Here is a 26,886-nt window from a genome sequence, read left to right as displayed (position 1 = left end):
GAAAAATGGACAGATTTTATTTATTCCAATATAACTACTCCACTAGAATTCATAACAGGCAAAGGACTGGACAATGTTCTGAATGAAAACACGTTCAGTTTGTATAATCACTCCCATTCCTATCTAATCCTTTCATCCCCTTAAATCATTGTAGTTGCTCTCTTCAATAATCTTTTTGGAATTGAGGTTACCAGAACTGCATAGTCACATCAAAAGAAAGAATGACATTTCCATAGTGTTTTTCTCAGGTACAGGAGACTCAAACAGTAGTCACTATTGTAATGTAGGAAGCACAGCCTATTTCCATACAGCAAACTCCTACAGACAGCAATATGATACAGACTAGATCGGGTTTTTATTTTCATAATATTGTTTGAGGAATAAATATTGGCCAGGAGACCAGGGATAGCTCTCAAAAGTCTTATTTTTCATCCATTGAAGCAGGTAGATGGGCCCTTCAATTAATTTCTCATCTGAAAGATGGCACCCTACAATTCAGCACTCCCTCAGATTGGCACTGGAGTTCCTGTGCTACGGTCCTGATTTTAGAAGGTGGCTGTATTAGCTCACTTGTTCAGTTCAGTATTGCCTCATTAATACCACTCCACCATCTCATTTGCTTCCTACAATGCCAAGAATTGCTGCAGTATTGAATCATAGAATTGTAAAATGATACAGAAAATCAACTGAAAAATAGTAAAGAAAGGGTTTAAACATAAAATACTGACAGTCTGAAAAAAAAATTCAAGAAGATTGAAAATACCAAGAGAACTGGTCAGTATTTGCTCAAGTAACATACCTCATGTAGTCTGAAACCAAAGAGACCAGAGCGAGCAGAAAGGATATATAGTGGGAAGTCTAGAAAATTACCAAGAAACTAATCAATAGCGATTCAATACTGGTGATCATTTAACCTAATAGTCACCAGGCCTCAGGCATGTTGTGAAAGAGTGTCTTTTATGGTAACCTCAACCTGGGAGGGAGGGAGGGGGAGGGGAAACTGAACCCAAGCTGTTATACCATAAACCAACAATTCAGCCAACTGAGCTAACCAACTATTTGTAGGCTATTTATGTCCTCCTCACTTATTCCCCTTCATCCAAATTACTTGTATAAATTGTAAAAAACAGATCCCAGCATCAACCCTTGTGGCACATCACTCGTGACATCCTACCAGCCCAAACAAGACCCATTTATTCCTACTCTTTGGCTGGCTAAGAGAAAGCAATATTCGATCCATGCCAATATATTACCTCCCTACCATGAACTTTAGTTTTCTGCAGTACCTTTTGTATTGGCACCTTACCAACTGCCTTCTGGAAATCTAAGTACAAAGTACATCACATCCACTGAGTCCCTTTCTCTACACAAGTCATTTCTTTAAATAATTCCAATAATTGAGTTCAATTTAATTTCCCTTTGACAAAAACATGTTGCACAGCCCGATTACCTTAAAACTTATCTGTTATAAACTTCTTTACTAATAGCTTTAACCTTTTCCCTATGACAGATGTTAAGATGGCTGGCCTATATTTTTCTGCTTTCTGCCTCATTCCTTTTGTGAATAAAGGGAGTTCCATTAACTAATTTCAAATCTAAAAGGATACTCCGCCAGGTCTAATGAATTTGGAAAATTAAAACCAAATGCAGAAACTATCTCACTAGCTACTTCTTTAAGACCTTAGATCAAATCTATCCCCTGGACCTGGGAACTTGTCAACTCGCAGTTTCGACGGTTTACTCAGTAATTGTAGTTTTCTTGATTGCTTCCGCCTTTTCTATTCCTGATTTATAGCTTTTTTCTGGGATATTACTTGAATCATCTCTAGCGAAAGTTGACACAACTCTTAAATTCATCTACCATGTTTATCCTCCATTTCTAACTTCTCCGATTAATTTTCTACAGTATTAACACTTCGTTAATTTTCTTTAAATATTTGAAGGGACTTTTCTTATCTGGTTTCCATATTTTTGGCTTAATTTCTCACATTCTAATTTCCCCATGTCATTAATCTTTTGGTAATTATTTGCTGTCAAATCCTTACCTTTGCAATTATATGGCTTTTCTTTGAGTTTGATTTAACTTAATCACAGATCGCAGGTCCATCTCTTCCCAAAATGTTCTTACTTGTAGTACGGTATCTATTCTGTATTATCTGGAATATCCTATTAAATGTTTGCCATTGCATTTCTATTGATCCATCCCTTAACCTAAATTGTCAGTTCACTTTTGCTAGCTCTGCTTTCATGTCTTTGTAATTGCTCTTATTTTAAATTCAAAAGAGTAGGCTTTAAGTCCAAATACCCATAACATACATAATAAAGTAACCAGTTTAAAAACACAGACTGAAATAAATGAAGATGATTTATTAACTATTTTGGAGGTGTGGCTGCATGATGACAAGGATTGACAATTTAATATGGGGCGGTGGGGGGGGTATGCGTCATTTAAAAAGAATAGGAAATGACGTAAAAGGTGGAGGGGTAGCAAGTTAGTCAAGCATTTCTGTGCAACAAGACCTCGGTTCAGAAGATCAGGATGTAGCATCAGTTTGGGTGGAGATACGGATTTGGTAGTGAAAGAAGTTACGAGAATTGGTGGTTCTCAGGCCCCCTAACAGTAACCACAACACAGGGTGAACTACACAAATATTAATACTGGATGCATGTCATGAACTGTAATCATCAGTTACTTTTAACCCACAAATTGACTGGAAAAGTCGCACTGGTGGTAGTAGTAGTCTCAATGGAAAGTTTGTAGAGTGTTTTTGAGATAGTGCAACAATTTCTAAAACCAGTCAGAGAGCAGTTTATATAAGATGTGATATTGTGCAATATGAAAGAATTAATGAATTAATTACCTCCGTGTAAAGGCAGCCTGGGATATCAGCAACCACAATGGAATGGAAATTTACATTCAGTTCAAAAAGAGTGAAGAAGGGTCTACAGCTGGCATATTAAACTTCAATAAAAGGGCAACTAGGCAACATGAAAGCTGAGCCAGCTGAAATGGCCTGACAGTACTGGGTCAGGGATAGATCAGTATAGAAGCAGTGCAGACATTTAAGGGGATATTTTAGAATACTTACAATAAGTATATTCCTAAAATCACAAAAATTCCAAGGAAAAGGAGCACCATCTCTGATTAATTAGGGAAGCTCTAAAATGGAATAAAAAATATACACTCGTGTTAAGGTGAGTGCTAGATCAGATGATTGGACAGAATATAAAGCATGGCAGAGAAAGATTAATCAATAGAAAGAAATTAGGAGTATGATAGGAAGCTAGTTAGCAATATTAAAATGGATAGCAGCAGTTACTCCAGGCATATTAGAAACAAAAGGGTTTGGGAAGTGGGGATCAAAACTGATGCAATTACTTTGCTTGGTGTAATTTATAGATAATCAAGGGGAAAAAGATATAAAGGAGTAAATATACAAGGCATTATATGGCAGAAGGCTGTCAAGACTGGATAATTAAATATACTCAAGGCTGAGACAGACAGAGTTTTAATCAGTAAGGGAATTGACGATGATCACATCATCTCACTGAATGACAACACAGACTCGATGGGCCGAATGGCATACATCTGCTCCTACATCTTGTGATGTTTCAATATCCTGGCACTTCTACCACCATCTACTTAAATAACTCTAACCCATGATTTTAGACAGCAGTGTTAGAAACCAGTGTTAGCAGTGCAGGGATCGGAGGATGTTGGGTATGAACGAATATCAATAAAATACATAAACACAAAGTGCATGTAAAATTAATAAGTTATACAAGTGTAGCTGTAAAGGAAAACTCACATCATTGGATTCTTCATCCCAGTGACAGTTCAGTTCAAGGCAGTGGAGGTGCCTCAGGAGAATTAATTTGAAATTCAAAGAACTATTTAAAAATAATTACAATTGATCAAAAAGGAACTAAAGAAACAGTTTGGAGTTCATGATTGTTAAAGTACAACTTCAATTTTTTCATAAACTACAAAACGTGCACAATATTATAAACCCCTCATTGCATGAAGCCATCAATGAGTTGACAGCATCTCACTTTTGTAATCAGAAAGTTGTTTGCAGACAGCAAGCGCTGCTCCTGGGTTTTGTGCCTGCCATTGTCATCTCCTGTGCACACATCGTTTACTTCTTCACTTGCCCCATTGCTATTCCAATTTGTCTTTCCCATTATCTCTTGTCCTTTCGTCACTTCTGCTCTCACCCCCCACAGCTGCAAACACTTCACAGATTCCAAATTTGTTCGTAAACTGTTACATTTCTAAGACGGTCAGATCAAACCACAGGTCGGAAAATGTCATGACTTGCTCAGTGCTTTCTGTTTTGATTTCAGCTCTTTGTGAGCAGGATGTGGGCTTTGCTGGCCAGAACGGCATTTATTGCCTGTTCCTAATTGCCCTTGAAAAGGTACTCCTTGTATTGCTGTAGTTCACTTAATCTCAGGGATACCCACAATGTTATTAGGGAGGGTGGGTGGCACAGTGGTTCAGGTCCAGCCTTGGTGACTATCTGGGTGGAGCTTCCACATTCGTCCATGTCTGTATGGGTTTCCTCCCACAGTCCAGAGATGTGTAGGTCAGGTGGATTGGCCATGCTAAATTTCCCATAGTGTCTAGGGATGTGCAGGTTAGGTGGATCAGCTATGATGGTTACAGGGACAGAATGAGATGCTCATCACTGGGTCAAGATGGGCTAAATGGCCTCTTTCTGCACTGTATGGATTCAGAGAGTTCCAGGATTTTGATCCAGCAAATGTAAAGGAACCACAATATAGTTCCAAGTCAGGACAATGTATGGTTTATAAGGAAATTTGCTGATGGTGGTGTTTCCATGCATCTGTTGCCTTTGTCCCTCTGGGTAGTAAAGGTCATGGATTTGGAAGGTGCTGCAGGATCAGCCTCTGAGTTACTGCAGTCCATCTTAAAGCTGTAAAACAGACTGTGTTAATGATGGAGGGAATGAACGTTGCAGGTGGTTGATCAAGCGGGCTACTTTGTCTTGGATAGCGTCAAGCTTCTTGAGTGGTTTTGGAGTAACACTCATCCAGGCAAGTGGGGAGTATTCCATCAGTCCCGACTTGCATCTTGTAGATGGGACAACAGGCTTTGGAGAGTCAAAGGTTTGAGAACTCCCAGTCTCTGACCTATTCTTGTAATTACAAGTAGAAAGACCCATGTGCCTGAAAGCATCTTCCTAATTTGTTTAGTCTCCATACTGTACAACGTTCAGTGATTCTGGAAAAGTGCAAAATAGATTTAGTGGAATGATAGGTATAATCTCTCCATTTTAATATTAGGAAATATTGAACAGACTGGACTTCATTTCTCTTGGAGTGTGCTGAGGGTGACCTAATAGAGACCATTTGAACCTTGAGGTCTGGTATTGGCTTTCTGAAAGAGAAATAGTCCCATCGTCCACAGCTCAACAAATGTTTCCCTTTTAAGAATGTGCCCACTCACTTTTAAAACTTGAATCTGCTTTCAGTGCCCTTTCAGAAAGTGCATTTTTGATCATAATCACAATGTGTTGAAGAAAAACAAACTCTTCACCCTTCACTGCCAAGACTTTTTTTAAACCTTAAATCTATGTCTTCTAGTCACCTATCCATCAACTATTGGGAACAGTTCCTCCATATTTTTTCTATCAAACCTTGTCATGAAAAAAGGAATCAGCATTCTGTTTCGCAAGAGGACGGAAGAAATATGATCATTGGATGGGCAATAAATCCTGACCTGGCCAGTGATGTCCACATTCCATGAATCCAAACAAAATAATTTAAAGTAGTTAAGGAACAACCAACTTGGGATTCACACACAAAGGAACTATGCCAGGAACTCTAATGTCCAATTAAGCAACAAACATTTGCATTTATACGGTACTTTAACATCTCAAAGTGCTTCACAGAAAAAAAATTAGCCACAAAACACAGCCTTATGTATTAGAACAGGGACAGAAAGCTTTGACAAAGTGGCAGGTTTCAAAGGGAGTTGTGCAAGAGAGAACTAAAGAGCTGGAGAGGTTTAGGATGGGAATGCCAGACAGCAAGCCTCAGGCAGCTGAAGGCAGGCTCACTCGTGGCTGAGCAAATACAACTATGGAAGCAGAAGAGGCTTGCAGGAGGAATGCAGGTGGTTGAACGGTTGGAGTTTGTAACAAAGTTGAAAAAAGCCAGGGCTTTCAGCCACTCAAGACACAGTTCACTGAAGCTAATTGGGGATAAGAGGGAGATTGAAGAAGAGGCAAGTCTCAATGTGTCATTTCCTTTCCTTTCATTACATAGTCACCAAAAATAGTTTTGTTGCCTTGTAGCACCAGCCCACAGTTTCCGATACAGTAGCAAGCTGAATGTGTTTTCAGTCGATGCTGTCTTCAGCTCTGTTGTATGCCCCAATGAGGTGAGAATTCAGCTGCACGACCACCACGGTTAGATCATCCCTGTACGTTCTGGCCATCCCCTCAGGCAAGCTCAGCATTTTCGAAAGGCGACTGTGCTCAATGTTGCCAAACTCATTGCTGCCCAGTGCATGGCGAATCAAGTGGGTGGCGGTGTTTTGGTCTTTGAAAGCGGAGGACATGCGGGCCTTCCTCTCCAGCAGGAGGCTGTGCATCTGGCCCACTGTTACTTTGTAGCCTGCTGCAGAGATGGGCTGCTGGATGTGCAGACGGGTGAGATGCTCCCCTACAATCTGCACCACGTTCTGCCTGTGCATGATGTCCCACAAGCCGTCGGTAGCCAAAACCAGGAACTTGTCCTGAGGCCTCAGCCTGTGATAAGTGACTTCGGGTTCGGCAGTGAGGTAAGGGGGAGTGTGGTGGTTGGCCGGGTAGCTTCTGAAGAACTCGTCGCCTGTCAGCAACTCTGGTCGGCTTTCCAGCACTTGCTTCTGGAGTTCCAAACTCCACTTGAACTTCACGTCTCCGAACGCCCTGAAAGGCATCAGGAGACCCAGCAGCCTGTCATGCCGCACAACCGTCTTCTCCTCTGACGCAGGATGCTCCGACCGGACCCTGTGCACCTCCTCAGGGTTCTGGGCATTGTGACTGGTGCTCAGTGTCAGGGCCGACCAGGAGCCGTCGGGGTTTTGGACGCCCAGCACTGCCCGACTATCGCCAGCATTTGCCACGTGCATGTCAGTGCCATCGATGTGTGCGACACAAGCTGTGGAGCCGGACAGAGCCACCCGAAGTGCAGTGTAGTTGGTGTATGGATTGCTGGCTTCGATCTGAGCTTCGAGGGAGATGTCACTGTCCAGGCGATTGAAGGCATGTTTTAAAGCAGCACTAGTATCCAGCTTCTCTTCATCTGCCAGGTCAATACATTCTTGCCAGTAAGTCCTTAAACTGGTGAAGTAAAGCCTTCCTGTCTCCCTGCTGACATAGTCATTGGGATGCTTGTGCCAGTGCAAAATGGGCAACACTGGTCGCTCATTTTCGACCGCGTCTTCTATCTCGATTAAGGTCTTGCGAGGCAGCAAGGATACAGCAATGTAATACAACAATCTTTCACTGATAGCCTGAGCACAGGCACAGCCAGCGTGCCCATCGAAAACCCCCAGCAGCATCCCCCGGCTCTGTAGGCAGCTGGCTGCACTGCGCCGGTCCTCAATGGGGACATTAGAAGCTAGCTGATTACTGTCAAAGCCCAGCACGGAACTGATGTTCCTGCCGTCAAACTCTGGCACCTTGAAGCTGTACTCGTTGGTTTTCAGGATGCTGTTAATTTGTGGCAGAGTGAGCTGGTAGGGCTGAGGTTGGGCTTTGTAGCTTCTGCCATGCTGGAGCTTGCTTGGCCTCCTCTGAAATCCTGAGCCAGGCACAGCTTTGCCAGAGTTTCCACTGCAAAGATCCTTCGGTGTCCATATCCCAAAGTGGTTGCTCAGTGCAGAGGCTGAAAGATAGATTCCTCTGGAGTTCCCAGCATGACGAATACGATCTGTGATGCCACTCACTCCCAACATTTCCTTCAATGTGGGTATTCCTGATCAAGGCTCCATTGGCTTTGTCGGTATTGTGGCAGTGACGATACCTGTATGAGGGAACATATAAACATTTAGACATAGCAGTACATGGTAAAAGTTACCAGGGTGTTGACTGGGAATAGCACTCTCTACTTCGAGACAGGAGATCATTGTTTGAAGTCTCACTCCAGAAACATAGTTTAGCCTGACAGTCCAATGGGTGTTGAGAGAGTGCCACACTATCAGAGGAGCTGTCCTTCAGAATGAGATGTTAAACTGAGGCCTCAATTTGCCCTTATACCTGATTGTGAGCAATCTTAGCGTATTACTTTGAAGCAAAGTAATGAGTCCGCCCAGTCTCCTGCCTTATACCTCAATCAAGACAGAATCATTTGGTCTTTTATATTATAGCTTGGTGGCCACACATTCTATATTAAAGTATAGAGTGCATTTCCAAAATCTTTGTCATTGAATCATAAAGTGAGAATGGCAGAGAAGGCCATTCCTCCCATCAAGTCTCTTACCAGCTTTCCTTAGACAATCCAGTCTCCTCTATTGCCCTGCTTTATATGGCAAGCTTATTTCCTGCGTGCCCATCTAATTTTCTTTTGAAGTCATTAGTTCTCTCTGCTTCCACCTCCATCACAGGTGGTGGGAGTTCAGGCTTGCTGTGTAAAAGAGTTCTTTCCTAAAACTCCTTGGAATTTAGAAGAATGTGGAGAGATCAAATGGAGGTATTAGAGATGATGAAAGGTATGGATGAATGGAGCAGATGCTTCCTCTTGTGGGGCATTCCATGCCGAGAGGTCATAGTCTTAGGATAAGGGATAGCAAATATAAAACAGCGTTGAGGAGTAACTACTTCTCCCAAAGGGTTGTGAATCTGTGGAATTTGCTACCCCCAAAGTGCAGTGGATGCTGTGAGTAAATTTAAGGAGGAGTTAAACAGATACTTAATTGTTAATGGGTTGAAGGGATATAGAGAGAACTCAGGATATTGGGGCTGAGGTCCATATAGAGTCATAGAGTCAGAGATGTACAGCATGGAAACAGACCCTTTGGTCCAACCAGATATCCTAACCTAATCCAGTCCCATTTGCCAGCACTTGGCACATATTATTCTAAACCCTTCCTATTCATATACCCATTCTGATGCCTTTTAAATGTTGTAATTGTACCAGCCTCCACAACTTCCTTTGGCAGCTCATTCCCTACAGGCACCACCCTCTGCGTGAAAGAGTTGCCCCTTAGGTCCCTTTTAAATTTTTCCCCTCTCACCCTAAACCTATGCTCTCTAATTCTGGACTCCCCCACCCCAGGGAAAAGACCTTGTCTATTTACCCAAATCATGTCCCTCATGATTTTATGAACTCTGTAAAGTCACCCCTCACTGTCCAACGCCCCAGTGAAGTTAGCTCCAGCCTATTCAGCCTCTCCCGACAGCTCAAATCCTCCAACCCTGGCAACATCCTTTTAAATCTTTTCTGACCCTTTCAAGTTTAGAACTCAGAACAATACAGCGCACAGTAGGCCCTTTGGCCCTCTTATGTTGTGCCGACCTGTGAACTATTCTAAGCCCATCCCTCTACACAATCCCATCATCATCCATATGATTATCCAAGGATTGTTTGAATGTCCCTAATGTGACTGAGTTAACTACATTGGCAGGCAGGGCATTCCACACCCTTACCACTCCGAGTAAAGAACCTGCCTCTGACATCTATCACCCCTCATTTTGCAGAGATGCCCCGTCGTACAAGCCGACGTCATACTCCTCGGAAAAAGACTCTCGCTATGCACCCTATTTAATCCTCTGATCATCCTGTATGTCTTTATTAAATCCCCTCTTAGCCTTCTTCTTTCCAATGAGAACACACCCAGGTCTCTCAGCCTTTCCGCATAAGACCTTTGCTCAAGACCAGGCAACATCCTGGTATGTCTCTGCACCCTTTCCAATGCTTCCACATCCTTCCTGTAATGGGGCGACCAGAACTATACACAATATTCCAAGTGTGGCTGCACTAGCGTTTTGTACAGTTCTGGCATGACATCACGGCTCCAGAACTCAATCCCTCTACCAATAAAACCTAATACACCGTATGCCTCCTTAACAGCACTATCAACCTGGGTGGCAACTTTCAGGGATCTATGTACATGGACTCCAAGATCCCTCTGCACATCCACACTACCAAGGATCTTTCCATTGACCCAATATTCTGCCTTCCTATTATTCTTCCCAAAGTGAATCACCTCATGTTTAGCTGCATTGAACTCCATTTGCCACTTCTCAGCCCAATTCTGCAATTTATCCAAGTCCTCCTGCAACCTGCAACATTCTTCCACACTGTCCACCACTTAACTGTCTTTAGTGTCATCTGCAAACTTACTAACCCATCCACCTATGCCTGCATCTAAGTCATTTATAAAAATGACAAACAGCAGTGGTCTCAAAACAAATCCTTGTGGCATACTAGACTCCAGGCTGAATATTTTCCATCAACCTTCTTACAGAAAGCCAGTTTCTACTCCAAACTGCTAAATCACCCTCAATTCCATGCCTCTGCATTTTCTCCAAACACCTACCATGTGGAACCTTACCAAAGGCTTTACTGAAGGCTATGTACACCACGTCAACTGCCCCACCCTCATCAACATGCTTGGTCACCTTCTCAAAAAACTCAGGTTTGAGAGATGCGACCTGCCCTTGACAAAACCATGTTGACTATCTGCAAATTGTTGCTTGCTAGATTATTATAAATCCCATCTCTTGTAATCCTTTCCAAAACTTTTCCTACAACAGACTTAAGGCTCACTGGTCTATAATTACCTGGGTCATCTCTACTGCCCTTCTTGAATAAGGGCACAACATTTGCAATCCTCCAGTCCTTAGGTATTAAACCTGTAGACAATAACAACTCAAAAGATCAAGGCCAAAGGCTCTACCATCTCCTCCCTAGCTTCCCAGAGAATCCTCAGATAAATCCCAGCCAGCCCAGGGGACTTATCTACTTTCACTCCTTCTAGAATTGATAACACCCTTCTTCCGAACCTCAATCCTTTCTAGTCTAACACCCCGTATCTCATTCTTCTCCTCAATAATATTCTCCTTTTTCTGAGTGAAAACTGATGAGCAATATTAGTTTAGCACCGCTCTGATCTCCACAGGGTCCACACACAACTTCCCACTTCTGTCTTTGACTGGCCCTATTCCTACCCTAGTCATCCTTTTATTCCTCACATACCTATAGAAAGCTTTAGGATTCTCCTTTATTCTATTTGCTAAAGACTGGCCATGTCCTCTCTTTGTTCTTCTTAACTCTCTTTAAATCCTTCCTTGCTAATCTGTAACTCTCCATCACCTCATCTGAACCATCTCATCTTAACGTCACATAAGCCTCCCTCTTCTGCTTAACAAGAGATACAATTTCTTTAGTAAACCACAGTTCCCTTACCTTATCACTTCCTCCCTGCTGGACAGGGATATACCTATCAAAGACACACAATATCTCCCTTAAACCAGCTCCAATTTCGATTGTCCCCATCCCCTGCATTTTGCTACCCTATTCTACGCCTCCTAAGTCTTACCTAATTGCATTATAATTGCCCTTCCCCCTTCCCCTCTTGCCCTGTGGCTTGTACTATCCCTTTCCATCGCTAAGCTAAACGTAATCTGGTTCATTACCAAGTACCAGATCCAGTGTGGCCTCCCCTTTTGTCGGCCCTTCAACATACTGTGTCAGGAAACCCTCTTGCACACACTGGACAAAAACTGATCCATTCGATGTACTTGAGTTATAGCATTTCCAGTCAATGTTGGGGAAGTTAAAGTCCCTATAATGACCACCCTGTTCCCTTCACTCCTACCCAGAATTGTTTTGCCAATCTTCTCCTCCACATCCCTGGAACTTGCAGAGGCCCAGGAGTGTGACCTCTACTCTCCTGTTTCTAACCTCAGCCCACACCATCCCAGTAGACGGGTCCTTGTCAAAAGTTCTTTCAGCCACTGTTGCACTGTCCTTGACTAACAAAAATCACACTTCCCTCATCTCAATGAAAGATCTAAACCCTGGAATCTACAACATCCATTCCTGATCCTGGTCTATCCATGTCTCCAAAATGGCCACAAAGTCCCAGGTATCTATCCATGCTGCAAGCTCACCTACCTTATTTTGGATACTTCTGGCATTGAAGTAGACATACTTTAAACCAGCTTGCTGTCTGTCAGCAGATTCCTGTGACTGTGAAATCCTGTCCATGTCCTCCCTACTCACATCCTCCTGTGTACTGGAACTACACCTCAGGTTCCCATTCCCCTGCTGAGCTAGATTAAACCCATCTGAATAGCACTAGCAAATTTCCCACCTGGGCTATTAGTACCCCTCTGGCTCAAGTGAAGATGTCCTGTTTGTAGAGGTCCCTTCCTGTTTGTAGAGGTTTCACAACATCCTTCTGATAGGAGGGAAACCAGAACTGCAAACAATATTCCTGTACAGCCACAGCAGACTCGATAGGTCAAGTGGCCTAATTATGCTCCCATACCTGATGAAATTATGAAAATCCTCTGAACCCTTACCAAAAATCTTCAATCTGTGTCCCTTGTACCAAACTGATCTGTGAATGGAAACAGCTGGTCTTTCTCTACCTTAGCTCAACCTGTCATCAACTTGGACATCTGTATTCGAATTACCTTCAGGATCCTTTGCTCCAAGGAGAACAACTGCCAATTTTCTCAACCTTTGTTGCTAAATTCTGCCATCCCAGAAACCATTCTGATAAATCACCTCTGCACTTCCTCAAGGATCCTGAAAACGTTTATAAAGTTGTTGAACAACAGCGGAGGAAGTGTTTTCATTGTCAAGTAAATCGAGCTTTCCAGAGGTCCAGAATAATTGTACTTGGTGCCTGTATTTATGAAGCCAAGACCCCAGATGCTTTGCTAATCACTCTTAACATGACCTACCATCTCAACCATGCACCTATCCAACCCCAGCACACTGCCTCTTCTTCTTCATCCTTCCAAGATCTATCACCTCATGCTTCTCAAATTATCAATTTTCATCTAGCACTTACCTGTCTATTCTATTAGAATATTTACTGTGGCAGTGGATGTCACTCATCAAATTTTATACCAAATTTTTAATTGTTTTGTGCAGTAGTCCCTCAAAGTGAGGGGGACAAAGTGTTCATGGCAAGAACCTGCACACTGGAGGTTTTTTTTAAAAAAATGGAGAAGTTGTGTACTGCAGCTATTACACTTTTCTGGCTAGACATGAAACTCTTCAACTCTTAGTGTCTGCCATATCAGAAGGATGTACAGGTTAAAAATCTGATTCTGATAGGGCTTGATAACATAGACTTTGAGAAGATATTGCCACGAGTGGAAGAATCTCAAACTAGGGGACATAGAGTCATACAGCGCAAAAACACACATCGGTCCAATCAGTCCAAGCTGAACATAATCCCAATATAAACTACTCCCACCTGCTTGCTCCTGGTCCACATCCCTATACACCTTTCTTATTCACGTATATATCTAAGCGTCTTTTAAGCATTCCAACTGTGCCCAAATTCACCACTTCCTCAGAAAGTTCATTTCATACACAAACCACCCAGTAAAAAATTTGTCTCCTGTCATTTTTAAATCTTTCTCCTCTCACCTTAAAAATACACCCCCAGTCTTGAAACCTCCCATCCTATTGAAACAACATCTACCAATGACCTCATCTATGCCCCTCATGATAAGGTCAACTCTTAACCTCCTATACTCCAGTGAAAAATGTCCCAGCATATAGATATTCAATAAAAGAATACTCATTTAAAACTGAAATACAAAGGAATTTATTATGCAAGAATACAACTAGGAGAAAGTGAGGACTGCAGATGCTAGAGATCAGAGCTTAAAAATGTATTGTTGGAAAAGCGCAGCAGGTCAGGCAGCATCAAAGGAGCAGGAGAATCAATGTTTTGGGCATAAGCTCTTCTTCAGGAATGAGGAGGGTGTGCCAAGCAGGCTAAGGTAAAAGGTAGGGAGGAGGGACGTCGGGATGCGATGGGTGGAAGGAGGTTAAGGAGAGAGTGATAGGCTGGAGAGAGGGTAATTCAACACATGGCGAGACATTGAACAATTCTTCTGCCGCCTTCGCGCCTACTTCTTCAACCAGGACTCTCGCCCACCCTCTGATGACCCCTTCTCCCACCTCCAACACCCCATCCACCTGGACACCCCGTGCTGGCCTCTTACCTGCCTTCGACCTCTTCATAGCCAACTGCCGCCGTGACATTAACCACCTCAACCTCTCCACCCCTCTCACCCACTCCAACCTCTCACCCTCGCAACGTGCAGCCCTCCACTCCAACCCCAACCTCACTATCAAACCGGCAGACAAGGGAGGCGCGGTAGTAGTTTGGCGCACCAACCTTTACACTGCTGAGGCTAAACATCAGCTCGCGGACACCTCCTCCTACTGCCCCCTTGACCATGACCCCCACCTCCCACCACCAAACCATCCATAACCTCATCACCTCAGGGGATCTCCCATCCACCACCTCCAACCTCATAGTCCCACAACCCCACACTGCCCGTTTCTATCTCCTGCCCAAAATCCACAAACCTGACTGCCCCGGCCGACCATTGTCTCAGCCTGCTCCTGCCCCACCGAACTCATTTCTGCATACCTCGACACGCTCCTGTCCCCCTTAGTCCAAGAACTCCCCACCTACGTTCGAGACACCACCCATACCCTCCACCTCAGCCATGATTTGCGCTGCCCCGGCCCCCAACACCTTATTTTCACCATGGACATCCAGTCCCTGTACACCTCCGTCCCCCATCACGAAGGACTCAAAGCCCTCCGCTTCTTCCTTTCCCGCTGTACCAACCAGTACCCTTCCACTGACACCCTCCTTTGACTGACTGAACTGGTCCTCACTCTGAACAACTTCTCTTTCCAATCCTCCCACTTCCTCCAAACCAAAGGAGTAGCCATGGGCACCCACATGGGCCCCAGCTATGCCTGCCTCTTCGTTGGATATGTGGAACAGTCCATCTTCCGCAGCTACACTGGCACCCCCCACCCCCCTTTTCCTCTGCTACATCGAGCTCCCACAAGGAGGTTGAACAGTTCATCCACTTTACTAACACCTTCCACCCTGACCTCAAATTCACCTGGACCGTCTCAGACTCCTCCCTCCCCTTCCTAGACCTCTCCATTTCTATCTTGGACAAACGACTCAACACAGATGTTTACTATAAACCTACTGACTCCCACAGCTACCTAGATTACACTTCCTCCCACCCTGACCCCTGTAAAAACACCAAACACGATTCCCAATTCCTTTGCCTTTACTGCATCTGCTCCCAGGAGGACCAATTCCAATACTGAACAACCCAGATGGTCTCCTTCTTCAAAGACCGCAATTTCCCCTCAGACATGGTTGACAATGCTCTCCACTGCATCTCCTCCACTTCCCGCTCCTCTGCCCTTGAGCCCCGCCCCTCCTAACGCCACCAGGACAGAACCCCACTGGTCCTCACCTACCATCCTACCAACCTCCAGATACATCGTATCATCCTTCGTCATTTCCGCCACCTCCAAACAGACCCCACCACCAAGGATATATTTCCCTCCCCACCCCTATCAGCATTCCGGAAAGACCACTCCCTCCACGATTCCCTTGTCAGATCCACAACCCTCACCAACCCAACCTCACCGGCACCTTCCCCTGCAACTGCAAGAAATGCAAAATTGCACCCACACCTCCCCCCTCACTTCCCTCCAAGGCCCCAAGGGATCCTTCCATATCCATCAGAAATTCACCTGCACCTCCACACACATCATTTACTGTATCTGCTGCACACGATGTGGCCTCCTATACACTGGGGAGACAGATCGCCTACTTGCGGAACATTTCAGAGAACACCTCTGGGACACCCGGACCAACCAACCCAACTGCCCCGTGGCTGAACACTTCAACTCCCCCTCCCACTCTGCCAAGGACATGCAGGTCCTTGGCCTCCTCCATCGCCAGACCATGGCAACACGACGCCTGGAGGAAGAGCGTCTCATCTTCTGCCTAGGAACCCTCCAACCACAAGGGATGAATGCAGATTTCTCCAGCTTCCTCATTTCCCCTCCCCCCACCTTTTCAGTCCCAACCTTCAGACTCAGCACCGCCTTCTTGCCCTGCAATCTTCTTCCTGACCTCTCCGCCCCCACCCCCTCTCCGGCCTATCACCCTCACCTTAACCTCCTTCCCCCTATCGCACTCCCAAAGCCCCTCCCCAAGTCCCTCCTCCCTACCTTTTACCTTAGCCTGCTTGACACACCCTCCTCATTCCTGAAGAGCTTATGCCCGAAATGTCGATTTTCCTGCTCCTTGGATGCTGCCTGACCTGCTGTGCTTTTCCAGCAACACATTTTTAAGCTATGTGTGAATACAGTCTGGAGTTCTTCATGCAAGAAAGTTGTGGAGGTTAGACCACTGAAGTATTTAAAGAGTTGGTAGTGCAACAGTGGTTCTAATGCAACAAGGGGTACGTCAGGTTCCAAGAGACCAATTGTGTTAGGGGATTCTCTAGTCCGAGGTACAGACAGACATTTCTGTGGCCAGCAGCGGAAAATCAAAATGGTGTGTTGCTTCCCTGGTGCCAGGATCAAGGATGTCTCAGAGAGGGAGCAGAATGTTCTCACGGGGGAGAGGGGCCAGCAAGAGGTCATTGTCCACATTGGAACCAATAAAATAGGAAGAGAAGAGGTTGAGATTCTGAAGGGAGATTACAGGGAGTTAGGCAGGAATTTAAAAAAGGACACCCTTGAGAGTAGTAATATCTGGATTATTCCCAGTGCTACAAGCTAGTGAGGGCAGGAATAGGAGGATACAGCATATGAATGCATGGCTGAGGAGCTGGTGTATGGGAGAAGGATTCACACTTTTGGATCATTGGAAGGGATTTTGGGGTAGAAGTGACCTGTAGAAGAAGGATGGATTGCTCCTAGATTGGAAGGGGACTAATATACTGGCAGGGAAATTTGCTAGAGCTGCACAGGAGTATTTAAACTAGGAAGGTGGGGTTTGGGACCCAGGGAGATAGTGAGGAAAGAGATCAATCTGAGACTGGTACAGTTGAGAACAGAAATGAGTCAAACAGTCAGGGACAATGTAGGACTAATAAATTAAACTGCATTTATTTCAATGCAAGGGGCCTAACAGGGAAGGCAGGTGAACTCAGGGCATGGTGAGGAACATGGGACTGGGATAGCATAGCAATTACAGAAACATGGCTCAGGGATGGGCAGGACAGGCAGCTCAATGTTCCAGGATACAAATGCTACACGAAGGATAGAAAGGGAGGCAAGAGGGGAGGGGCATTTTTGATAAGGGATAGCATTACAGCTGTGCTGAGGGAGGATATTCCCAGAAATACATCCAGGGAAGTTATTGGGGTGGAACTGAGAAATAAGAAAGGGATGATAACCTTATTGGGATTGTATTATGGACACCCTAATAGTCAGAGGGAAAGTGCGAAACAAACTTGTAAGGAGATCTCAGCTATCTGTAAGGATAGTAGGGTGGTTATGGTAGGGGATTTTAACTTTCCAAACATCAACTGGGACTGCCATACTATTAAGGGTTTAGATGGAGAGGAATTTATTAAGTATGTACAAGACAATTTTCTGATTCAGTACGTGGATGTACCTACTAGAGAAGGTGCAAAACTTGATTACTCTTGGAAAATAAGGCAGGGCAGGTGACTGAGGTGTCAGTGGGGGAGCACTTTGAAGCCAGTGATCATTATTATTTTAAATTTAATAGAATTATGGAAAACGATAGACCAGATCTAACAGTTGAAGTTCTAAATTGGCAAATTTTGACAGTAAAGAACTTTTGAAAGCTGACTGGGGGCAGATGTTCCCAGGTAAAGGGACGGCTGGAAAATGGGAAGCCTTCAGAAATGAGATAACAAGAATCCAGAGAAAGTATATTCCTGTCAGGGTGAAAGGAAAGGCTGGTAGGTATAGGGAATGCTGGATGACTAAGGAAATTGAGGGTTTGGTTAAGAAAAAGAAGAAAGCATAGGTCAGTTATAGACAGGGTAGATCGAGTGAATCCTTAGAAGAGGATAAAGAGAGTAGGAGTATACTTAAGAGGGAAATCAGGAGGGCAAAAAGGGGACATGAGATAGCTTTGGCAAATAGGATTAAGGAGAATCCAGAGAGTTTTCACAAATACGTTAAGGACAAAAGGGTAACTGGGGAGAAAAATTGGACCCCTCAAAGATCAGAAAGGCGGCCTTTGTGTGGAGCTGCAGAAACGGGGAGATATTAAATGAGTATTTAGCATCAGTATTTACTGTGGAAAAGGATATGGAAGATATAGACTGTAGGGAAATAGATGGTGACATCTTGAAAAATGTCCATATTACAGAGGATGAAGTGCTGGATGTCTTGAAATGCATAAAGGTAGATAAATCCCCAGGACTTGATCAGGTGTACTCGAGAATTCTGTGGGAAGCTAGGGAAATGATTGCTGGGCCTCTTGCTGAGATATTTGTATCATCGATAGCTACAAGTGAGGTGCCGGAAGACTGAAGGTTGGCTAACGTGGTGCCACTGTTTAAGAAGAGCAGTCAAGACAAGCCAGGGAGCTATAGACCAGTGAGCCTGACGTTGTGGTGGGCAAGTTGTCGGAGGAAATCCTGAGGGACAAGATGGAAAGGCAAGGATTGATTAGGGATAGTCAACATGGTTTTGTGCATGGGAAATCATGTCTCACAAACTTGATTGAGTTTTTTGAGGAAGTAACAGAGGATTGATGAGGGCAGAGCAGTAGATGTGATGTATATGGACTTCAGTAAGTCATTCCACAAGGTTCCCCATGGGAGACTGATTAGCAAGGTTAGATCTCATGGAATACAGGGAGATCTAGCCATTTGGATACAGAACTGGCTCAAAGGGAGAAGACAGAGGGTGGTGGTGGAGGGTTGTTTTTCAGACTGGACGCCTGTGACCAGTGGAATGCCACAAGGATCGGTGCTGGGTCCTCTACTTTTTGTCATTTACATAAATGATTAGGATGTGAGCATAAGAAGTACAGTTAGTAAGTTTGCAGATGACACAAAAATTGAAGGTGTAGTTGTCAGCGAAGAGGGTTACCTCAGATTACAACAGGATCTGGACCAGATGGGCCAATGGGCTGAGAAGTGGCAGATGGTGTTTAATTCAGATAAATGCGAGGTGCTGCATTTTGGGAAAGCAAATCTTATACACTTAATGGTAAGGTCCTAGGGAGTGTTGCTGAACAAAGAGACCTCGGAGTGCAGGTTCATAGCTCCTTGAAAGTGGAGTTGCAGATAGATAGGATAGTGAAGAAGGCGTTTGGTATGCTTTCCTTTATTGGTCAGAGTATGGAGTACAGGAGTTGGGAGGTCATGTTGCAGCTGTACAGCCATTGGTTAGGCCACTGTTGAAATATTGCATGCAATTTTGGTCTCCTCCCTATCGGAAAGATGTTGTGAAACTTGAAAGGGTTCAGAAAAGATTTACAAGAATGTTGCCAGGGTTGGAGGATTTGAGCTATAGGGAGAGGCTGAACAGGCTGGGGCTGTTTTCCCTGGAGTGTCGGAGGCTGAGGGGTGACCTTAGAGGTTTACAAAATTATGAAGGTCATGGATAGGGTAAATAGGCAAAGTCTTTTCCCTGGGATCGGGGAGTCCAGAACTAGAGGGCATTGGTTTAGGGTGAGAGGAGAAAGAAAGATATAAAAGAGACCTACGGGGCAACCTTGTCACACAGAGGGTGGTACGTGTATGGAATGAGCCAGAGGAAGTGGTGGAGGCTGGCACAATTACAACATTTAAGAGGCATCTGGATGGGTATATGAATAGGAAGGGTTTGGAGGAATATGGGCCGGGTGCTGGCAGGTGGGACTAGAGTGAGTTGGGATATCTGGTCGACATGGACGAGTTGGACCGAAGGGTCTGTTTTCATGCTGTACATCTCTATGACTCTATATCCCATACGAATAGTGAGGACCCCCTGTATTAAAGTAAAAGTCGCCTGGCACTGATAAGTGGGAACTGTCTACCATTATTCAGTCTGAAAAATAACCACTAAGCATGACCTGAAGAGGTGATGAAAGGTTAGAGTCCTGAAACATTAATTCCACCTATCTATCTCACTGATGCAACCAGACCAGCTGAGTATTTCCAGAACTTTATTTCTTTTAGATTTCAGACATCCAGTATCTGCAATACTTGGTGTTTTTTGTCATACTTTATAAAAGTCTAAGCTGGTACTGATTTTCCTATTTGATGAACTTTGATTTTGTCAATCAAACTTTTGTGTAGAAACCGAAAGAACTGCGAATGCTGTAAATCAGAAATAAAAACAGAAGTTCTGGGGAAGCTCAGTAAATCTGGCAACATCTGTAAAAAGAAATCAGAGTTAATGTTTCGAGTCCAGTGACCCTTCCTCAGTTCTGTTAAAGGTTTCCTTATATTCTAGTTAGATAATACCCATCACATCCTTTTAATCAACCTTCATTGTTTCTTCATTAAGATATTAAGAGCCATAGACAATAGACAAAGGGTACAGGAGTAGGCCATTTGGCCTTTCAAGCCACACTACCATTCATTATGATCATGGCTGATCATCCACAATCAGTATCCTGTTCCTGCCGTATCCCCATAACCCTTGATTCCACTATCTTTGGGAGCTCTATCCACCTCCTTCTTGAAAGTATCCAGAGACTTGGCCTCCACAGCCTTCTGGGGCAGAGCACTCCATATATCCACCACTCCCTGGGTGAAGAGGTTTCTCCTCAACTCTGTTCTAAATTGCCTACCCCTTATTTTTAAACTGTGTCCTCTAGTTCTGGACTCACCCATCAGTGGAAACATGCTTCCTGCCTCCAGAGTGTCCAATCCTTTAATAATCTTATATGTCTCAATCAGATCCCCTCTCATCCTTCTAAACCCAACTGTATACAAGCCCATTCGCTCCAATCTTTCAACACATGATAATCCAGCCATTCCAGGAATTGACCTCGTAAACCTACGTTGCACTCCCTCAAAGGCCAGAACGTCCTTCCTCAAATTTGGAGACCACAACTACACACAATACTCCAGGTGTGGTCTCACCAGGGCCCTGTACAGCTGCTGAAGAACCTCTGTGCTTCTATACAGAATCCCTCTTGTTATGAAGTCCAGCATGCTATTAGCTTTCTTCACTGCCTGCTGTATCTGCATGCTTGCTTTGATAGAGTCACACAGTGCGGCAACAGATCCTTAGGCCCAACTCATCACAGGTTTCCTAAACTGAACTGGTCGCATTTGCCCGTGTTTTGCCCATATCCCTGGAGACTTTTCTTATCATCTGCCTGCCGAAATTTCTTTTAAGTGTTGTAATTGTACTTACCTCTACTATGTCTTCTGGCATGGATTAGTGGTGCTGGAAGAGCACAGCAGTTCAGGGCTTTTGCCCGAAACGTCGATTTTGCTGCTCGTTGGATGCTGCCTGAACTGCTGTGCTCTTCCAGCACCACTAATCCAGTATTTGGTTTTCAGCATCTGCAGTCATTGTTTTTACCTATGTCTTCTGGCAGCTTGTTCCACATGTGCACCATACTCTGAATGAGAAGAAATGCCCATCAGGTACCTTTCAAATCTTTCCCCTTTCATCCAAATTGTTTATATAAATGATAAACAACAGTGGACCCAGCACTAATCGTTGCAGCACATCACTGGTCACAGGCCTGCAGTCTGATTAACTACCCTCTACCACCACCTTTTGTCTCCTACCGTCAAGCGAGTTTTGTAACCAGTTGGCTAGGTCTCGCTGGATTTCATGGAACCTTGCTAACATCCATGTAGGCAATATCTATAGCTCTGCCTTCATCTATCTTTTTGGTCACCGCTTCAAAAAACTCAATCAAGTTTGAGACACAACTTTGTACACAAAAAGCTAAACTAACTATCCCTAATCAGGCTTTGCCTTTCCAAATGTACGTAGATCCTGTTTCTCAGAATCCCCTCCAATAACTTACCTACCGCTGACATCAGGCTGACCGGTCTGTACTTCCCTGGCTCTTCCTTGCATCCTTGCTTTAATGTTGCCACATTAGCCATTCTCCAGTCTTCCAACACCTCACCTGTGGCTGTCAATGAGACAAATATCTCTGCTCAGGGCACTGCAATTTCTTCAAGGTTCCCATAATATCCTGCGACAAACTTTATCAGGTTCCGGGGACTTATCTACTTTTATGAGTTTTAAGACCTCCAGCATCAGTAACGTGGACTCTTTTCATGACATTGGAAAAGAACAGCTGGTCAGGCAACATCAGAGCAGCAGGAGAGTCGACATTTCGAGCATAAACTCTTCATCCTGATCATCTTGATGTAGAAATAATCAGGATGAAGAGCTTTTGCTCGAAACGTCGACTCTCCTGTTCCTCGGATGCTGCCTGACCAGCTGTGCTTTTCCAGCACCACCCTTTTTGATTCTGATCTCCAGCATCTGCAGTCCTCACTTTCTCCTCTTTTCCTGACATCACAACTTGTTTCCCAGAGTTCTCTAGCTTCCATGTCTTTCTCCATAGTTCTTTGGAGATTTTGATTTTGCACCAAGACACAGAAATTAAAATCAAAGTGAACTACCTGGTACTTAACCACCTTAAAGTATCTGAGAAGTAAGATCTTGAACCAATTATTTTTCTCAGCCTGACATCTGCTGCAGTGTTCCTACTGATAGTCATTGAATTAAATTTAATTTAAATTTCATGAAAACCATTGAGACACAGGTTGAATCTCAGACAGATGTATTTCTACAGGCAGGACTTTTCTCCTGGTGGGTAGGGAGTGCCTGGTACCTGGATTCAAGTGCTTTCTGCGACTGATCAAACCTACTACAATTAGATCAATTCCTCAAATAGGAATATAACGTTAAAGTTAGAACAGAAACAGCGTTATTTCCAATAAACTAATCAAGACATAGTGAATTAAAGAAGAAAGAAAAGACTTGCATTTATAAATTTATCTTGTTCAGGTATGTTACAGTACACCTTTGGTGTAGTGGAATCTGAACCCAGGCCTCCTGGCTCAGATTTAGGGACACTACAAAGTCAATGTGTCCACTTCATTCACTCTCTGGATAATTGGACTGAAGCACATTTTATCATGTTCATGAATGGATGCAGTGGTTCAAGACTTGCATTTATATATTGTTTTTCATGCAATTTCAAAGTACCTTCCAGCCAATTTACACAAATAAACTCCCATGAACAAGGTGATTGCAACCAAATAATGTTTCTGAGATGTTGATTAAGAGGTAAATATTAGTCAGGGCTCTGGGGTGAACACGTCTGCTTCTTTTAAAAACTAATGCTGTGGATCTTTTTTATCCACTCAAGTGGACAAGTCAGTCCTTAGTTCGACATCTTGACTGAGGAACAGCATCTCACTTTGTCAGTTCTGTACTGGAGTATCAGCCTAGATCATTGTGCTCAAGCCTGGAGTGGGGCTTAAACCCAGATTGTTTGGACTCAGACAGAAAAAAGTTAACCACTGTTCCACAGCTGACACTACACAAAAAGCAGCTGGAGAGAATTTTAAACAGCCAACATAGACAGAATGAATCAAATGGTTTCTTTCTGTGCTCTAGGATTCTGTGAAATTTGAAAAGAAATCTTGTTGCTTTTAAATACTGAAGCAAAAAAATCCAAACATAAGTTATGTGTCACAGTAACTTTGCTAATCAGTCCAATATCCCAGCAAACAAGGTCAACTAATCAGTTTTCACTGCTGAAATTACATAATTGACCAGCTTTGGAAAAACTATTACTTGTTTTCTGTGAACCACCAAATAATCCACAATAGATTCGCAAAGAAGAACTGTTCAACAAAAATCATATGAATTCTGGGTCAGTCAAATACCCAGCTTGTCACTAAACTGACTAGGCGTTATCCTGTCTGGAGACTGGAGATCAGGGAAAGATTTATCTGGTATAATCTATCTATTTCACTCACTCTCTGCATTGTCAAACTGAAACATTCTATCATGTTATGAAATGGATGCAGCAGTTCAAAAAGGCAGCTCACTACAACCTTCTCAAAGGTAACTAGGAATGGGCAACAAATGCTGGCCCAGCCAGCGATGCACGTGTGCTGTGAATGAATACAAAAGAAAGCAGCAATTTATTGAAGTTTTAAACAGGGTTAAATAACAGCTGCACACCTTGCCCTTTTCTTTGATTTTATGAATAGGAATAGGTTATTCTGCCCTTTGAACCTATTGCAGCATTCATTAAATCATAGCAAATATGCATCTTAGCTCCACCTATGAGTTTTGGTTCTGCAAACCGTAAGGAAAGGGTTAACAGACTGCTATGCATTTATAGCAGTGATGGTTATGTACAGTTGATGTTTGTAATACTGCTGAATTAAATAAAACAATTTGAATTGAATAGAACTGTTCATTGCCCCAAAACTGGGTGAAACTAGCATAGGTAGATTGAAAACAGACAGGCAATTGCAGGAGAAAAGAACAGAAATTGCTGTAAAAACTCAGCAGGTCTGGCAGTATCCGTGGAGAGAAAGCAGAGTTAACGTTTCGGGTCTAGTGACCCATCTTCAGAACTGAATTCTGAAGAAACTTTGAGTTCTGAAGAAGGGTCGCTGGACACGAAACATTAACTATTTTCTCTCCACAGATGCTGCCAGACCTGCTGAGTTTTTATAGTAATTTCAGTTTTTGCTTCGGATTTCCAGCATCAGCAGTTCTTTTGGCTTTTTGGCAATTACAGCAGATCTGAAAGAAGATCTCTTCCTAACAACACAATGGGTATATTGTTACAAATAAATTCTAATGGTTCAAGATAGTGGATCACCACCACTGACTCGAGCGTAATTACGGATGAGGAACCAATGTGCATTTGTTGAGCAGGAGTCAAGAAAAGACAGAAGTCAAGCATCAATGGGAACAGTCATACCTGATTCAAGCAGGGAAATCAAAGTCAAGGATCATTCTTAAGTGGCCAAATCACATCAGATTGACCATCTGAAGGGGTAGCTGAATGAGTTAATTGAAACCATTTTGTTTATATTTCACAGAATCCCTACAATGTCGAAACAGGCCCTTCAGCCCAACAAGTCCACACCAACCCTCCAAAGAGTAATCCAACCAGGCCCATTCCCCTACTACATTTTACCCCTGACTAATGCTCCTAACCTACACATCCCCGAACACAATAGGCAATTTAGCACAGCCAATCCATCTAACCTGCACATCTTTGGATTGTGGGAGGAAACCAGAGTACCCGGAGGAAACCCAAGCTGACGCGGGGAGAACTTGTCAATAAAAGATGTTGAATTTAGTATGAAACACACCAATTGTAATTCTTGGTCTCCAAGCTTAAGATAAATGAGAAAATAAAATGCTTGGAGACCCTTAACACCCTTGCCAAACAGAAGTCTGCTAATCTCCATTGCTTTGAGATTTTCAAGTGGCCACCAACCATAAGAGCTTCCTGCAAACAGCAATTGATTCATGTTTTATTGTTTAACAACAGCCGTGCCATAAAATTTCCAAATGCAGAGGGAAAGTACCACCAATGCTGAAAATCGGAAATAAGAACTGAAAGTGCATAGCAATGTCAGACACTACCTGAGGGAAGAGGTGCAAAGTTAATATTAACAGAGGAGTCCAGCATTTTATGGTTTTGAAGATTGGTGCCAACATTGTGGGTTGAATTCCCATACTGGTTGAGGTCACCATGAAAGACTCTCCTTCTCAACCTACCCCATCAGGTTAGACCATCACCAGTCCTCTCTCTCTCTTTAATGGTCTGGTAACACTATGGCGACTTTACCTTTGGAATAATAATTAAATGACACTGCAATATAATAAAACAAAGAACTGAGGATGTTGGAGACCTGAAGCTTAAAAAAAGAGTAACCTTCAGGAGAAATTCAGTAGATCGTTGCAGTATCTGTGAAGAGTATTAACGTTTCCAGTGACCCTTTCTCTTCAGACATTGCAGAACAGACAGTGCAAGTCTGTCCTGAGAGATCATGGCCTGTGCCTACAGCCTGCAATTCCATATTTAACTCACCCAAATCGTCGAAGGATCTGCATCCAGAGGAATTCAGCTGTTATTCCACCCCTCCAGTCTTGTATACCTCCACTCCACACAAACTGGTGCAACAGGTTAGAGCGCTCACGCCCTGTATTTGACCCTGCCAGCAGCACGGGAGGAGGGGGCGTGTACGTCAGGCTAGGCTGATGGACAGGCACACCGACCAATCGTCGCTGGAAAAACGGAGGTGTGTCAGGCATTGATCGTGATGGACTGTCGCACTGGCCAATAGACGCTGGATCGTGATGGACTGTCGCACTGGCCAATCGACGGTGGAAAAGGGGGCGTGATCATGACGGACAGATGTAATGACGGATCAGCACTGGGAAAGAGGAGGTGTTCTTGATCGACAGTCACACTGACCAATCGACGCTGAAGAAGGGGCGTGTCCGGTGGTGACTTTGATGGATAGGTGCTGCACTAGCCGATCGACACTGGAAAAGGGGGGCGTGTCCGGCAGCGATCCTGATGGACAGGGGCATGGACCAATCGGAGCTGAAATGGAGGAGGCGTGTATGTCAGTCATGTGGACAGACGCACCGACCAATCACAATAGACGCAGCTCGTTGAGCTGCCGTTACGCCAGACCAAAGTGGAATCCTGTATAGCCTCAGTAACCGACAGGCCCGCGCGTTAGGCAGAAGCCTGCGGTTCACATCTTTGTTTTTAAATAATTGTGGAAACAACTTGTAATTCATTTCAATTAATAATCATCAAATAGATCGGAGCGTTTTGATACAGATTTGCGGAACGACAATATCGGACTCGGATTCCATGAAATAATA

General features: G+C 43.8%; 1 protein-coding gene across 4 annotated transcripts; it reads right to left on the bottom strand.

The window, feature by feature from the left end:
* On the bottom strand, positions 1-26,689 carry LOC140462850 (pyruvate dehydrogenase [acetyl-transferring]-phosphatase 1, mitochondrial). 4 transcript variants are annotated; one of them, XM_072556225.1, is made up of 3 exons: positions 26,078-26,689; positions 22,016-22,126; positions 1-8,040 (listed from the first exon to the last, which is right to left on the bottom strand). In XM_072556225.1, the coding sequence occupies exon 3, from the start codon at positions 7,970-7,972 to the stop codon at positions 6,368-6,370; it is 1,605 nt and encodes a 534-aa protein (XP_072412326.1). In that variant the 5' UTR covers positions 7,973-8,040; positions 22,016-22,126; positions 26,078-26,689; the 3' UTR covers positions 1-6,367. The 4 variants fall into 4 exon arrangements, with proteins under 4 accessions (XP_072412326.1, XP_072412327.1, XP_072412325.1 ...); XM_072556226.1 differs by having other exon boundaries at positions 22,020-22,126; XM_072556224.1 differs by lacking the exon at positions 22,016-22,126.
* Between the last annotated feature and the right edge of the window lie 197 nt (positions 26,690-26,886).

This window comes from Chiloscyllium punctatum, chromosome 37, assembly GCF_047496795.1.
Source record: "Chiloscyllium punctatum isolate Juve2018m chromosome 37, sChiPun1.3, whole genome shotgun sequence".
NCBI lineage: Eukaryota > Metazoa > Chordata > Chondrichthyes > Orectolobiformes > Hemiscylliidae > Chiloscyllium > Chiloscyllium punctatum.
Note: the sequence above shows the minus strand (reverse complement) of the source record. Positions and strands in the feature narration are given on the sequence as shown.

What these genes read in the sequence shown, in the direction of transcription:
- LOC140462850 (XM_072556225.1), bottom strand. Translation starts at nt 7,972, where the DNA reads ATGTTGGGAGTGAGTGGCATCACAGATCGTATTCGTCATGCTGGGAAC.